Source organism: Euprymna scolopes, chromosome 12 (genome assembly GCF_053919585.1).
Source record: "Euprymna scolopes isolate OS-2025 chromosome 12, ASM5391958v1, whole genome shotgun sequence".
NCBI classification, from domain to species: domain Eukaryota; kingdom Metazoa; phylum Mollusca; class Cephalopoda; order Sepiida; family Sepiolidae; genus Euprymna; species Euprymna scolopes.
The window spans coordinates 26,427,259-26,441,583 of record NC_136493.1 but is presented as its reverse complement, the minus strand read 5'-3'; the positions used below and the strand labels follow the sequence as shown (position 1 = coordinate 26,441,583).

General features: G+C 34.7%; 1 protein-coding gene across 1 annotated transcript in view; it reads left to right on the top strand.

Annotated features, from left to right (window-relative positions):
- Positions 1-7,157: 7,157 nt before the first annotated feature.
- Positions 7,158-14,325, top strand: part of LOC145291213 (uncharacterized) — a 30,084-nt gene continuing 22,916 nt past the window's right edge. The window contains exon 1 of the mRNA XM_080136798.1: positions 7,158-7,667. Within this exon, the coding sequence (XP_079992924.1) occupies positions 7,530-7,667 (138 nt within the window). The 5' untranslated portion in view covers positions 7,158-7,529. The remainder of the gene's footprint in view (positions 7,668-14,325) is intronic.

Genomic DNA, 14,325 nt, shown 5'->3' with positions numbered 1-14,325 from the left:
TGAGTTTGGAGACATTCACGTGAGTACATGAGATGGGCATATAGAAAATGCCACAGGGGTAAAGCACAAAGAAAACTCATATGACATTATAAAAACTGAAACTATATAATTATAAGCCACGCCCACTCCCGCTAAAAAATGCAGTGTTGGTATAAACAGGCGCCACACCAAATAATCGAGAAGGGTCACGGAGGATGGAAAGACCGAGGAGAGAGAGAGAGCATTAACCTCTACTGGATGAGTGTGAGAGGGACTTGGACCTCGGGGACGCTTATTGTCACCCAAATTCCAGTGAAGACTAATGGTCGGTGTCAACGATAAATCGGTGGTGGGCGGCTGTTGCAATGACGCATATTGATTTGCAAAGAGTTGGAGAGTACTGGAAATCTGAGGAGGTGAGGTCATCGTAACTATAAATAGATTCGCGGGAAATACGGGCCAAGTGTAAGTTAGTAAGGTATCTGTTTACTTTTCAGAGACAATGGATACCATGGGTATGTTTTAAAATAGACAACAAACTGAAAAAAAAGTGATCAAGAAACAAGTATATATAACAAGTAAATGTTACCAAAGGCAACATATTTTACTCTTCTACTTACTTGGAAAAGATTTTGGTGTTTTAACTTATTTAAAAGCATTTATGAACTTTGAAACGCAAGTAGTGCCGAGCGCTTAAGTTAAAATAACAACAGAAATAGCGGACATGAGGCTGCCAGCTTTGGAGTTTCGAGAACCGCTCAAAACTCTAAAATAAATTTAGAATATAATGGGAGAAGTCCACCGTGACATTTATTGGGTGAATTTGTATCAGCATTTTGTTTTATTTTCGAGTTTTCAGCGATCGGTACTACTACTAAAATATGTCTAAAAGCCGTAACTTTTTGTGTTTCGTATTACATTGAAAAGCACTAATCCACGACTTATGTAAATATACATGGCCCTTGCACTAAAGTGACGTAATCTGCTGATGTCATGAAATAAAGTTTAACGATATGACTGGATGTTCTTTCCGTTGTATCGAATTGCAGAGGGAAATTACAAAAATTGTCCAAACATGACTGCAGTTTTTCCTAAAGACAAGGAATTATTTTCCATTTGAACACGTGATAATATTTTTTTGGGGAAATGCAGGAAAGCAAGAGATATTAAACATTTTTTTAAGGTTATCTATTTATTATCAAAATTTGAATTTTAAGAAAGCTAAAACGATGCGTACTTTATTTTCTTTTAACAGACATGTTTATTTAACTTTAAAGATTAATAAATATTTATTTTTCAAATAAATCTTTAAATGAGTTTTTTTTTTATATATAATATTATGGTGAAATATTTATTTTTTTTCTTTTAACTGTAGTAATTTTCAACGCTTCAAGGCAATATGTCTTGCTTGATATGAACAAATGTAAAAAGAAAAAAAAGTTTTATTTCCAAACCAAAAAGTTTTCTCACGCATCCCTGGTGTATAAAAGAACATTTTGATCTGCTTATTTATAATATATGCTTATTAACGACTAACTGGTCTTCTACACAAACCATATAAGTTCTTTCGTTATCATGGATATTTATTTAAACCATGTTTTAATGAAAAAATAAAAATAAAAACAAATCTGGTGGACGTAAACGTGAAAGCGTGTGTAAATGAAATCTACGTCAGAAAATAAAGTAGCCGTCCTTATAAACGAGTAGGTGCTAGTTATATATAAAAAAAATATAAAATATATAAAAAAAAAATGTACCTCAAGTTTATAAAGATGGCGACTATGTTTTTTCAGCAATTATTGCAAAACTTGAATTTAACTTATAAACACTATAAAAAAAATAGCACAACACCATTCTCTGCAAAAGCACAATTATTTCTCTTAAAAACATGATTTTAGTAAATAAAACGTTTAGGAACAATGTTGAAACTCATCTCACTAAATAATTCATGTGACTAAAATATGAATTTAATTAATTTATTTTGTGTAAGTAAGCTTTATTGAAAAGAAAACGAAGCTTATACAGTGGGTGCAATAAGTATCCGATACAAAGCAAAAAGTTTATGTATTTTTATTACACGAAAACAAAAACAATAGCAAAGTGCTATTCTAATGTATTTTTGTGTGATAAATACAAATCTCGTATCAAAAATCATACAAAAACACATTAGAACAGCACTTTGTTATTGTTTTTATTTTCGTGTGATAAAAATTCATCAATTTTTTGCTTTGTATCGGATATTTATTGCACCCACTGTGTCTCGGTTCTTCCATTTTGCTTGAGATTTCATTCCAAGTTTTAAACCCTCTTCATCTATATAATAACTAAAGAAATGGCAAAAACACTAAAGGATGACCTCCGATCTGTAGTGGAATGGGGACATAAATGGATGGTCACATTCAATGCTGCCAAGACTAAACTAGTTTCCTTCAATAATTACAAGAAACCTTCTCTGCCACCAATAGCAATAGCCAGTGACTCCCTATCTGAGAGTACATCTTTCAAACTGCTTGTTCACAGGAAACATGAGTTGGAACAATTATATTGAAAACATTGCCAGGGCCGCTGCGAAGAAGGTAGGCTCTCTCTACCGTGCTAGAAAACTACTGACACCTGAAAGTATCCTGTACCTCTATAAGGCCACCATTCGCCCATGTATGGAGTATTGTTGTCACATTTGGGCTGGTGCATCTGCTGCTAGTCTCTCGCTCCTAGACAAGGTTCAAAAGAGAGTCGCCAATCTGATAAGCCCTGAACTGGCATCTAAGCTTCAGCCTCTGTCCCATCGACGAAACGTTGCATCCGTCTGCCTGTTCTACAAGTATTTTAATGGTGAATGCTCTGACGAACTGCAGACACTTGTGCCCCCACGACGTAGACACCCTCGACAAACCCGACAGTCAGCTAAGTCCCACTCCCACGCAGTAGAGATCCCTAGATGTAAAAGATCTTTCTACTCCAGTAGTTTCTTCCCCAGAACCGCTAGACTCTGGAATTCCATTCCAGGTCCCTACTTCCCTAACTGTACTGACATGCAGAAGTTCAAGTGTAACGTGAACCGACATCTTGCTGCCCAAATCCCAACATAGTGCCCCAGTAGTTGCTGCCCCTGATAGTAGCCCCCTACACCAAAGTGGCAATGTGCCTTGTTTGGGGTGAAAACGTAATAAAAAATAAATAAATAAATAAAATAAATAAATAAATAAATAAATATTTATCTACATATAAACTGCTCAATACTCTAGAGCTTTTCAGTAGTATAAAATATACACGTCGTGTTTCATTCCATCGAAAGAATTCGTCAGACCAACAGTTAGCCCGGTGAATTCTTTGGTAGAAAGAAACACACGTTTGTGTAGCTCTAGGTGTATCAGAATTTTGGAGGAATTTTTGACACCCCTAACACGAAACTGCGAATAAAATATAAAAACTCGTAATTTCTCTTTTAAAAGTGGTTTCATTGTTTTCTTTATGGAATATACTTCCAAAATAAACTATTAAATTTGTTTAAAAAAATAATAGAAATATTATTTTTTATTAAAAAAAAAACAGAGTGCTGGCGCGCCTACATGTAGCCATGTTTTTTACATAATGAAATCAATTGAATTTTACGAGTCATTTTTTTTTTTAATTTTTAAACTTTAAAAATCTATCAAAATTTTTCTATTGGTTAAATTTTTACCATATTTTCAGGGTTAATGTGAAATTTTATGCTTTTTGCAATAAACTGAATATTATATTTTAGACAAACATTTTTATTAATTCAACCCTCCCCCACATTTTGAAATGTCTATAAAAACTTTAATAATTAATTTATGTACCAAAGTTTTATAAATCACAAATCGAAGATACAAGATCAATAAATAATATATTCAAATTTAAAACAAAAAAAGAAGTGTTTTTAGAAATTTACTTATAAAGTCCAAAGCTTAAAAAACTTTTTTTTTTAAATGAAACCTTATAATCTTCTTATATTGTACAGAAAGTTTCATTTTATTACGAAAATTATTTCTATTTCATTCAATGATTTTTTAGATATTAAAAAAAATTACTCCATAAAGTGGAAATTAAATATATTAAATCAAAAACTCGTGTATTTTTTGAGAAAAGAAAAAAAATATTTCTGGAACTGTTTTTTTTTTTAGGGCAAAAAATTATAAATAAAATTTGACTAGTTTTCAGGTATGGAGGCACAAATTTCTTTACGCGCAAAGGTAGACGGCTAACGCGAACGTGTGGTTTTTACTTCCTTCTGTCCATCCGTAATTCAAAGCAGTAAAAAAACTACTTCCGGTTTTAAATAAAAACGTAAAATGTTTGCATCATGGCGGGTTTTTCAAACAGGCGTTTAAAAAATTCTTTTATTTAAAAAATAAATGGATTTTAAAATATAAATATGGATAAATTCTTAACAATGAGGAATGCAACTACACATTGATAAGCAATTTTTTTTAGAATTTATATCGATTTTTTATAATCGACCTAAGTTAAATTTCGTTTATTTTCTTCAAATCTTTTAAAGTAAACCGATTTTTAAAAAAAGCAAACAAATATTGCATAATTTGCTATTAAACCTATTACTTTTTTTAAATTTTGGTCTTTGTTCCTTTAATTAAAAAAAATTAAAGCTTGAATTACATTTTTCGAGTAGTTATAAGCATGGAAAGACAGGGTGTCGAATTATTCAATATTTTTTCATGCATTCGTAAGATCAGTTTCTGACACACCTAGTGTAGCTCACTTGCTATAAGTGTGTATTTGACGCTATTACATATATACACGCAAATGCTTATACATTTGCAGAATATTATAATTTGTTCTTAATATGAAAACGGTATGTTATATGAATATATATATATATATATATATATATATATATATATATATATATATATATATATATATATATATATAACGTCTATTTAATTAGTAAAAAGCGGAAATTAGTAAACATGCTTTATTAGTTTCTTTTAGCACAAAAGTCGTGGTTTTAAGATTAAGGAAAATAATTTTTTAAAAAAATGAAATTATCTTTTTTTAATATATTTATAAAAATAATTTATTAAATTCGAAGAAAGAACGACTTTTATAAAAAGACAAAATTCGAAAGACGGCCATAAACGTAATCACATTAGTAGTAGCTAAAAATCTGTAAAAATTATGTAAAAATCTTTTATTATCTAACTGTTCGACAAATGTTGCTTGCTAGGACTTCAGACCATGACATTATTTTTCAGTGCAAAGGTCTGAATCTATATTTACGTAGGTCGCGAATAAGCGCGTCTTCACAAAATGGCGAAAATGATCGTCTGATAAACTCAAATGAGATGATCACAGAAACGTGCTGAGAACTTTTACTGGGCAGGTGCTCAAGTGAAAAAAAAAAACATCAAAAATATAGTAATGAACACCGTCTTAGCCCATTTAGTGGACTAGTGGATATATTATATCCCCCAGTCGTACAAAATAGGAGAAATGATTTGAATTGGGAAAGGAAAAATGAATTGCTTTGAGGAAGGAACGAACAACGCGTTTACTTGAATTAAACGAACTAGGATTTATTTCGTAAAGAAACAAGTGAAAGAAAAGGGTACAACACGTGTTCATGTCCGCGTTCGTCTCTCGCTGTTTACTGGTGAGGAGGAGAAAGTCTGTTGTTGTAGAGAGAGAAAGAAAGTAAGTCAATCCAGTTTGGTGTGCGTCTCTCGCTGTTAACTGGTGAGGAGGAAAGTGTATTGTAGTATATATATATAGAGAGAGAATGAGAAAAAGTTAATCCAGGCCATGGAGAGAGAAAGCATATAAGGTGTACATACTGTCTGTTAGCTCGTGTCCCATACATAGTCGCAGGGGACGTGACGCGCGTGGGCGCCCCGAAAGGGGGCGAATGGTCCAACGACCGCTCAGCTCGAGAGCTAAGTCGAAAAGGGCTGGAGACAGCTTGTCTCTTGCTTTTATAATTGTTTCCGGTGGTCTTTTGCGCATGTGTTGAAAGGGAAGTGACGTCGTCCATCTGTGCGTGCGTTAGCGTGTGTGTGTATACACGTGAATGTGAGTGTATGTACGCGAACGTGAATATATGTGCGTGTGTGGACGTGCGCGCGTATGTTTGTGTGCGCGTATGTATATGACAAGTAATATGGCTTGAGATGTGAACACGTGTTTTTGTGTGAGACTAGAAAAGGCTCGCGCACCTATAATAGATTTCTCTGAAAAGGGCACTTTTAAAACAGGAGTAGAAGAGGCAGGTGCTTGGGCGCCCCTAAGACAACTCCTTCTGCACGTCCATGAACGATCATATTCAATAATTTGTTATTCTTTACCTAATGTTTACATATGTAAAGTGTGTATTTCTCAAGTTTATATGCATAATAGTAACTAGATTTTAACTGGAAATGATTGCTCATGCAATAATAGTTACCAAACAACATGTTTAATGCCTACACAGAATTATTTTTCTCACCATCTACTTACGAGGTAATTTAGTGACATTGCCCCCTAAAAAGTACAATGAAAAACAAAATGATGGTCGCGGTCGAGCCTAACCCTAACCCTAACCCTACGGTCGAGCCATAGTCGAGCCTTGATAATCGCTATAAAATGTGAAAATCAAACAAAAATAGAGCATCATATTTTTCACATGATTAGTGACATTTGTTGGATGTGCTTCTATCAGTAATTTGTTTAATTTTCGATTTTTGAGCCATTATTGGGGCTCGACTAAAACCATAATTTTGTTTTTCATTCTAACTTGATAGCCTTTCTTGGCCTTCGGGTCAAGATCAAAGTGTAGTTCCTGTTCTTCAGATCTACACTTCAATTTCTTGTTCTCTGTCAGTGGAGGAGAAATTCTTCACGACCGAGACAATTTTTATTTTTGTTCCTTTTCTCCACATTAAAAAACGACCCTGGTGTCTAACTCTGTTCCAGGGGGAGGCATTGTAAATAGGAACTTGATAGCCTTTACAGTATCTTCATTTTGTAAATAAATAAAAAAATTTTTAAATAAGTTAAAACTAAAAATGGTAGGTAGGAGAATAAGTTAGCTTGCCTTTTGTGACTTTTATTTATTGAATTTTTTTTTTTTTTTTCGCAACTTTGTTTGCTTTGTTGGCTATTATTTATTTATTTATTTATTTATTTATTTTAACCAAAGTTTTAAAGCTAAGTCATCATTTACTACGAAAAATGAGGATACGGTTCACGAAAACTTTGAATCTCATCCCCCCCCCCCCGCGTCGTATTCATCAATTTTATTTGTAGCTCATTTCATTTTCCTTTCGCCGTTTCTCTCTCTCTCTCTCTCTCTCTCTCTCTCTGTCTTACTCGCCTCCGACATTGTGCTCGTCTTATAACTTCAGCTACTACTCCACCCAACTTAGATCCGTATAAAAAGACAAACTTGTCACGTCGGAGCGCGTTAGTTATTCGTTCTTGTAACGTAGCTACGTAGACAGCCTAAAAGGCGCAATCAGTTCTTTTCCTCACGAAAACAAAACAGAGCCGAGTTTTCACTGCGTGTTTCTTTGAACACTCATTAACTTGCAAAGATGTCTCTTACACGGGAGCGTATCGTACAGAAATTCAAGCAGTTCGATTCTAGCGGCGATGGTAAATTAACGTACGACGAGTTCAAGTCACACCTCGAAGAAATTTTGAAAGTTAGCGTGAGCGACATGGCTTGTCATGTGAGTACAGTTTTACAATTTGTCAAGTCTGTTTTTTTTTTGTTTTGTTTTTTGTTTTTTTTACATTTTGGTCAAAATGTTAATGTGTACTGTACCAATTAAACACCCACCTTTCAAGAGCTAGTTTTTAGGATTATTTAGGTCTGTTTTGAACGAATATCACATTTAAAATTGTCGCCGATAAGTTTATTATTATTATTATTATTATTATTATTATTATTATTATTATTATATTAAGACCTTTATTATCCAATGTATTCCCTAGTGGTTTTCAGTGGTCGCCATTTTTTTTCGCTTAAATGCGCATGTTCAGTTCGGTTTGTATCGTGACCAGTGAAAAAAATGGCGACCACTGAAAACCATTCAGAAATACATTGGATAATAAAAGTCTTCTATATATATGAAAGCGAAAATGTGTGTATGTATGTTCGCTTTTTCTGTATGTCTACAAAAGGCTTCTTTCAGAGAAGCGGTCGCTCGGTTCACAACTTCTTAAAACTTTTTATACCATCTATAAAGTGTAATATCTCACAGTTAACTACGGAGCTCGCCTGTCTATTTAATTTTTTCCACTTTCAAACGTTAATTATTCGGCACGCGTTACATTCGGTTTTCGGTATATAAAAACAGCGAAACTCACTCGGAGGTCCGGGCGAAGTTTTTTGTTCATCGTTGATTTTGACTGTATTTTTAACATGAATAAAAGATTTAATATCTCAAAGTGTAGTATCTGTTCCGGCAGATGCTGCAAGCAAAGACTAGCTATGACTAGCAAAGACCATATGTGGGGGTAACCCTACATATCTGAACTTGGTCAATGTAGGGATCACCCTACAGACCACAGTTACTATCCAGCTCCCATTTCCCACCTCTCGGGAGCTGGATCCCCTTTTCCCTCCCCCCTCCCTCTCTCTCCACATTAAAAAAACGGCCTTGTGCCTAATTTGCTCAGTGGGGAAGCAAATAAACCAACACATGCCCTAAGCCAGTGGTCTCTCGAGAGCTAAGTAACGTTTGGTCAATGTCGACTTCGTCATATCAGACGGTAGCTTTCATTTCGAGAAGACGAGGTCACGAGACAGTCCCCCTGATAAACAGGGAACTGGTTTTCCCCAAACAAACCGATTTATTTATTTATTTAAAAACTGTCCAGCAGAAAATCTTAACTGCTGAATAGCTGGCACGTCCAAAATGGGCACCTGCTTTTTTAACTGCGCGTCAAGGCTTCGGTTTTTTTTTTTTTTTTTGTTTTTTTTTTCACACACACCTACAAACACCCGGGCAACGCCGGGTACCCTCGCTAGTAATATAATAAAAACCACTTGTCGGCGACAATTTTAAATATGATATTCGTTCGAAACAGACCCAAATATCTTTGTAAATTAAGTGTTTAAAGGCGTGTGCTATGTTGGTACACATTGGCAATTTGATCTGCAATTTTTTTTCCCTTTTTTTTTTTTTTTTTTTTTTTTTTTTTTTTTTTTCTAGCGGCGCATTGGAATCGCGATTGCATCGTTCGAAGGAAGATTTTCGTATCCAGGATTCAACCATAAAAAAAAAAATATTTGGAATATAATATTTTGTTCTGTTCATAAAAATATTTCGAGATATTTTTTTATATAGGTTAAATTTTAGAGCAACGCAACATTTTTAAATAGCATTTCTTTTTTATTTATTTATTTATTTATTTATATTTTTAAAATAATGCAATAATCAAAATAGAAAAATTATTTTAATACACCTTGGACTTATATCAGAGTGAAGTATGGGGTGCTTATTTAGAATTACATTTTTTTTTTAATTACGAAAAAATCTTGAACGAAGATGTCATATTCGGAAAATCACGTAATTCGATCAAGTAGTTTTTTTTGGGGGGGAGGGGGGTAACAAAAAATAAAACTTTACGATTTTTAATGATTTTACTACTAAACTGTATCAAACATTAGGCTGATTTTGACCTCGACACTTTGAATTGCGTTGTCTGTCCCTTATTTATTTCATCATAGCTGACGAAAACACTACGACTAGCTTAGTCGTAAAATTTGATTTTCTGGAATAAAAAAAATTACTTGATCAAATTGTGTAATTTTTGGAATATGTCATTTTCATTCGGTGACTGATACGTAAATTATACAGATTTTTCTGTATTTTTTTTTTTTTTTTTACTTTTAATTTACGTCATAAGTGCAATTCTGAATAAGCACCGAGTATTGTTCTGTTCGTTCGTATGAGCCTCCCCCTCTCCACAAAAATATCTTTTCCTTTGAAATTGATTTATTGCTGGTCGCCTGTTAGTCCTACCGAGTAATGCCAACAATCACAATCAGAGCAAATTTTACACTCATCCAGAGAGTTCTCCCGTGGAAGGAGAGGGAGACTGGATTCATTATGATAAATTAAAGTAATATTTAACTTTGTTAAAGTGGGGGGGGGTAAGTGTGGTTTATAACAGTTATAACAGTATTGGCTACTTAGTTTATAGCCAGTGTAACTGAAATCTCTCGGGAATTTACAGTTAATCCTACAAACGATTTAAGGGGGGAAATCACATCTATATATCTATAAAAGTGTGTGTGTGTGTGTGTGTGTGTGTGTGTGTGTGTGTGTGTGTGTTAGAGAGAGAGAGAGAGTGAGTGAGAGAGAGTCCGCAACAAATAGTTTTCCAGATTGCTTAACACCCAGAAAACTGTTTGTTTCCGGAAAATTTAAATGCGTTATTCATTTCCGCATACCCGAAGACCTATAAATATCGTCGTTTTGAAAGTGATTCTTAAAGAGGAAACTAAGTGAAAATTAACCATAAGTTTAAACCGTTAGAAAAAAAATGTAAAATCTGTTTTTATATTTTTCACTAAACAAGATCTAAGTGCTTATTCGGAATACAAACGAAAGTCGATATATTAAATTCCAATTTAAATTAATGGTATCTGTGTGTTTGTCATGTCTCGAATTTAACGAAGTATCAAAAAAATAAGTATCAGAAAAATGATGAAGTAGAAAATTAATTATTAATGAAAATAGTTTTCGGGGAAATGTTGAAAGTTATACTTATACACAAAATGAAAAAGGGAGGTAACTGCAGTCTCTCTTCTAAAGATCTGTAAAGGTATACATTTATCAACGCTAGCTCGAAAATAGGTAAAATTTTAGAAAAAGCGTGAACTCGAATTAGAAGAAAAATAAATATTGACTCTGAGGTCTTACCACAAATCCGGCATTCTGCAGCAACTTCCTCTCCTAGAACTACTTTTTTGAACAATCGTGTTCCTAATGCCTGCTCTTGTGCTGAACAAACAAAAGCTTCAGTACTCTTAGCCAGATACCCACTTCTAAGCCATTGTCATGATCTTTCATCAGCGACTTCTACTATATCCTGGAAGAACCTTCCATGCATTTTCTTCCTAGCCAGTTCCTCTGCCCTTTCTCTATCCATATGTTTCACATAATCAAACTTGATCTCACATACCTCCAATTCATTGGCCACAACCTTAAGCATCCACTCCTCACTTCTAACCACATGCTCCTTCAACGACATCTCCTCGGTTCTAACACAATCTTTTACACTTTTCAATCCTTTCCCACCATCTTTCCTTTTTTGATACAGCCTTGCTACGCTACTTCGAATGTGAAATATACCAAACATTGCTAAAATTTTTCTTGTTTTGATATCCATGGCATGCAAATCCTTGTCAGACCATTCTAAAATTCCCGCACTGTATCTTAAAACACTGACTGCCCATGCATTTACTGTTTTCATTAGGTTTCCTCCATACAGTTTCGACTTTGCAATTAGTTTCACTCTTCTAAGATACTCCTTCCTGACTTTTTCCTTCATTTCTCTGTTCATGATGCCTACACCCTCCAGCACTTCCAAATACTTATATCCTGTATCTTCTATTTCTTTCATGATTTCTCCATTTGGTAGCACTATTCCATTCGAATGAACCTTTACTCCTCTTTTCATCACCAGCACTGCACATTTATTAATCCCAAACTCCATCCCAATGTCTTCTGAATATGTCCCCACAAGTTCTACCAGTCTCTCCATTTCTTTTTCATTTCTACCGAATATTTTCAAATCATCCATAAACAGTAGATGGTTGAGGTGTCCAGATCCAGTTATACCTCAGTTTTTCTCTCTTCAAGAGGATGCTCAGTGGCATAATTATCATTACAAAAAGAAGTGGCGATAACGAATCTCCTTGAAATATCCCACGTTTAATGCCAACCTGCCCCATCTCCTCTCTGTTTGCTGTATTGAGCCATACTTGTCTCCAAAAGCCCTACCTCATTCTCAGCAACCTTCATCATCAATAGTGTTTCACATATTCATGAACGAGGAACCATGCCATAAGCCTTTCTGTAATCGATCCATGCTATGCTCAGATTCCTCTTCTTTTTCTTCGCATCCTGCATTATTGCTTTATCAATTAGTAGTTGCTCTTTAGTACCTCTCGAGCCTTTCCGGCACCCCTTTTGTTCGTCAGGAAAAACACCATTACTCTCTAGATGTTCATAAATTTTCTCCGCAAATATTCCAGTCAACAGTTTCCACATCAATGGCAGACATATAATTGGTCTATAATTATTAGCATCTGTTCCTTTTGCAGAATCTTTCCTAATCAGTGTTGTTCTTCCCTTCACAAGCCAATCAGGGACATCTCACTACGACGGTAAAATTTATATCTCAGCGCGAAATTATTGAATATCGGAATGATCGATTACTGGAACGGACGTAATATATTTAGCAGAGCTCCCCTGCCCAAGAAAATAACAGATTATATTTACGTTCTCACTTAACTATACGATCACATCATATTTGTGCTTTAACTATGAAATTAAAACCTTTCCACTTTATAATACGAATTTTTAATTTACAACAGAAATTACAATCTATCTATATATCTATCCATCTATCGATCTACTCAGGCTCTTTGCCCGAACCAATGTCTCTCTCTCTCTCTCTCTCTCTCTCTCTCTCTCTCTCTCTCTCTCTCTCTCTCTCTCTCTCTCTCTCTTTCTCCAGACTTCCCTGTCTTCCATCAGCTGCCTCAGATCTTCAGGATCAAAGTTTTTTTTTTTGTTTTTTTTTTACACAGTGATCACCACTTGAAAAAAAGTTCAAATACAATGTTTGAAGGCCGAACAGCTTTAAAAAGGGCTAGATTCGCGAAATTTGGCTTAAAATGGGCCAATCTAACAGATAATTTGTTGTTGTTGTTGTTGTTGTTGTTGTTTCTTTCGAAAATTCCCTTTTTTACGTAACGTTTCGCTGGCTTCTTTCTTTGGCGAAGAACCGCCGCAAATTGTAATTACTACCAGTTCCTTTCTCACGACATTAACTTATTAATTTTATCTCATTTTGGTCAGCTTTATATTTAAAATATTCATTGAATAAATATATTTCCCGTTTCGTAGAATTTTCTACGAATCCTGCTCGTAAAATTATATGGTTTTAACACTTATTTTGCGATAGATGGTAACGCAGGATATATGAAAGTATTAATTAATAAAGTCTAGTCATTATTTGACTTTTTGGTGAGAAGAAATTTTATTTTTGGATAATTATGTATTACGTATTATATTATATTTGACGCATTGTAGTGGAGCAGATTGCTGAAACAATTTTTCACTTGGTGCTTGTATCACTAAGTGAAAGATTCTTATGTTATATTGAGATAAGCTGACCCATTATTTGCATCTTAGCGCAAGAAAAGCAAAAAGAAAAAACGTGTATTCAATAGCAACTAACAATAGTTAACAAGTTAGAAAAATATTTCTTGCAAGACATGAAAATGGATAAACAAAATGTTTTTATAAACTTTAAAAATTAAGGTACAACTGTCAAGCTGTAGATCTCTCTAACTGACCGCCACGACGGCCGGCCGGCTCTCAATACACGGTACTAGACACAGCTGGCTCTCGATACACGGCACCAGACACAGCTGGCTTTCGATACACGGCACCAGATACAACTGGCTCTCAATACATGGCACCAGATACAGCTGGCTCTACATACACAGTACCAGATACAGCTGGCTCTCAATACACGGCACCAGACACAGCTGGCTCCTTTTTCAAAACCAATTTCCAAGTTTCGTTGGAGGTCCTGCTTGTTTGGTAGGTTGATAGCAGTTTCGATGTGTTTCCCTGAATAGTAGCGATGGAGACGCACTGAAAAATATGAGATACACTTCTTTATATTAGTATTAAACGAAAATCGCCGCACGGAAGGAAAAATAAAACCTCTTTTTAAGGCAGCAACGAAATGGTTTATTTCGGTGGCAGAGAGTTTGACAGTGAGTGAAAACAATGCAAAGTTGAAAGTGTTTTGGACTGTCGAAGATCGGTCAGCAGTTATTTTCAGTGAAGATCGTCAAGGAGTGTTCAATGGACAGAGACAGAAGAAAGACAAGGAAAGTATTTCCTTGGTCCTTCCAGAGTTCTTTAGGCTGACTGACCGTGATTTCCAAAAGGGCAGGTGAAGTTTTTCAAGGTACAGATAGAATCAATGTGCTCTGAAAGTATATTGGTCAGTGTGAGACCAAAGAAACCTAGCATGGACATTGATTCGCGAGAGAAAATATACATTTGTTTTATGTTTTACTGCGACATATTTATTTTAAAATTTCCACTGTTCCTTTTTTTTATAATTTTA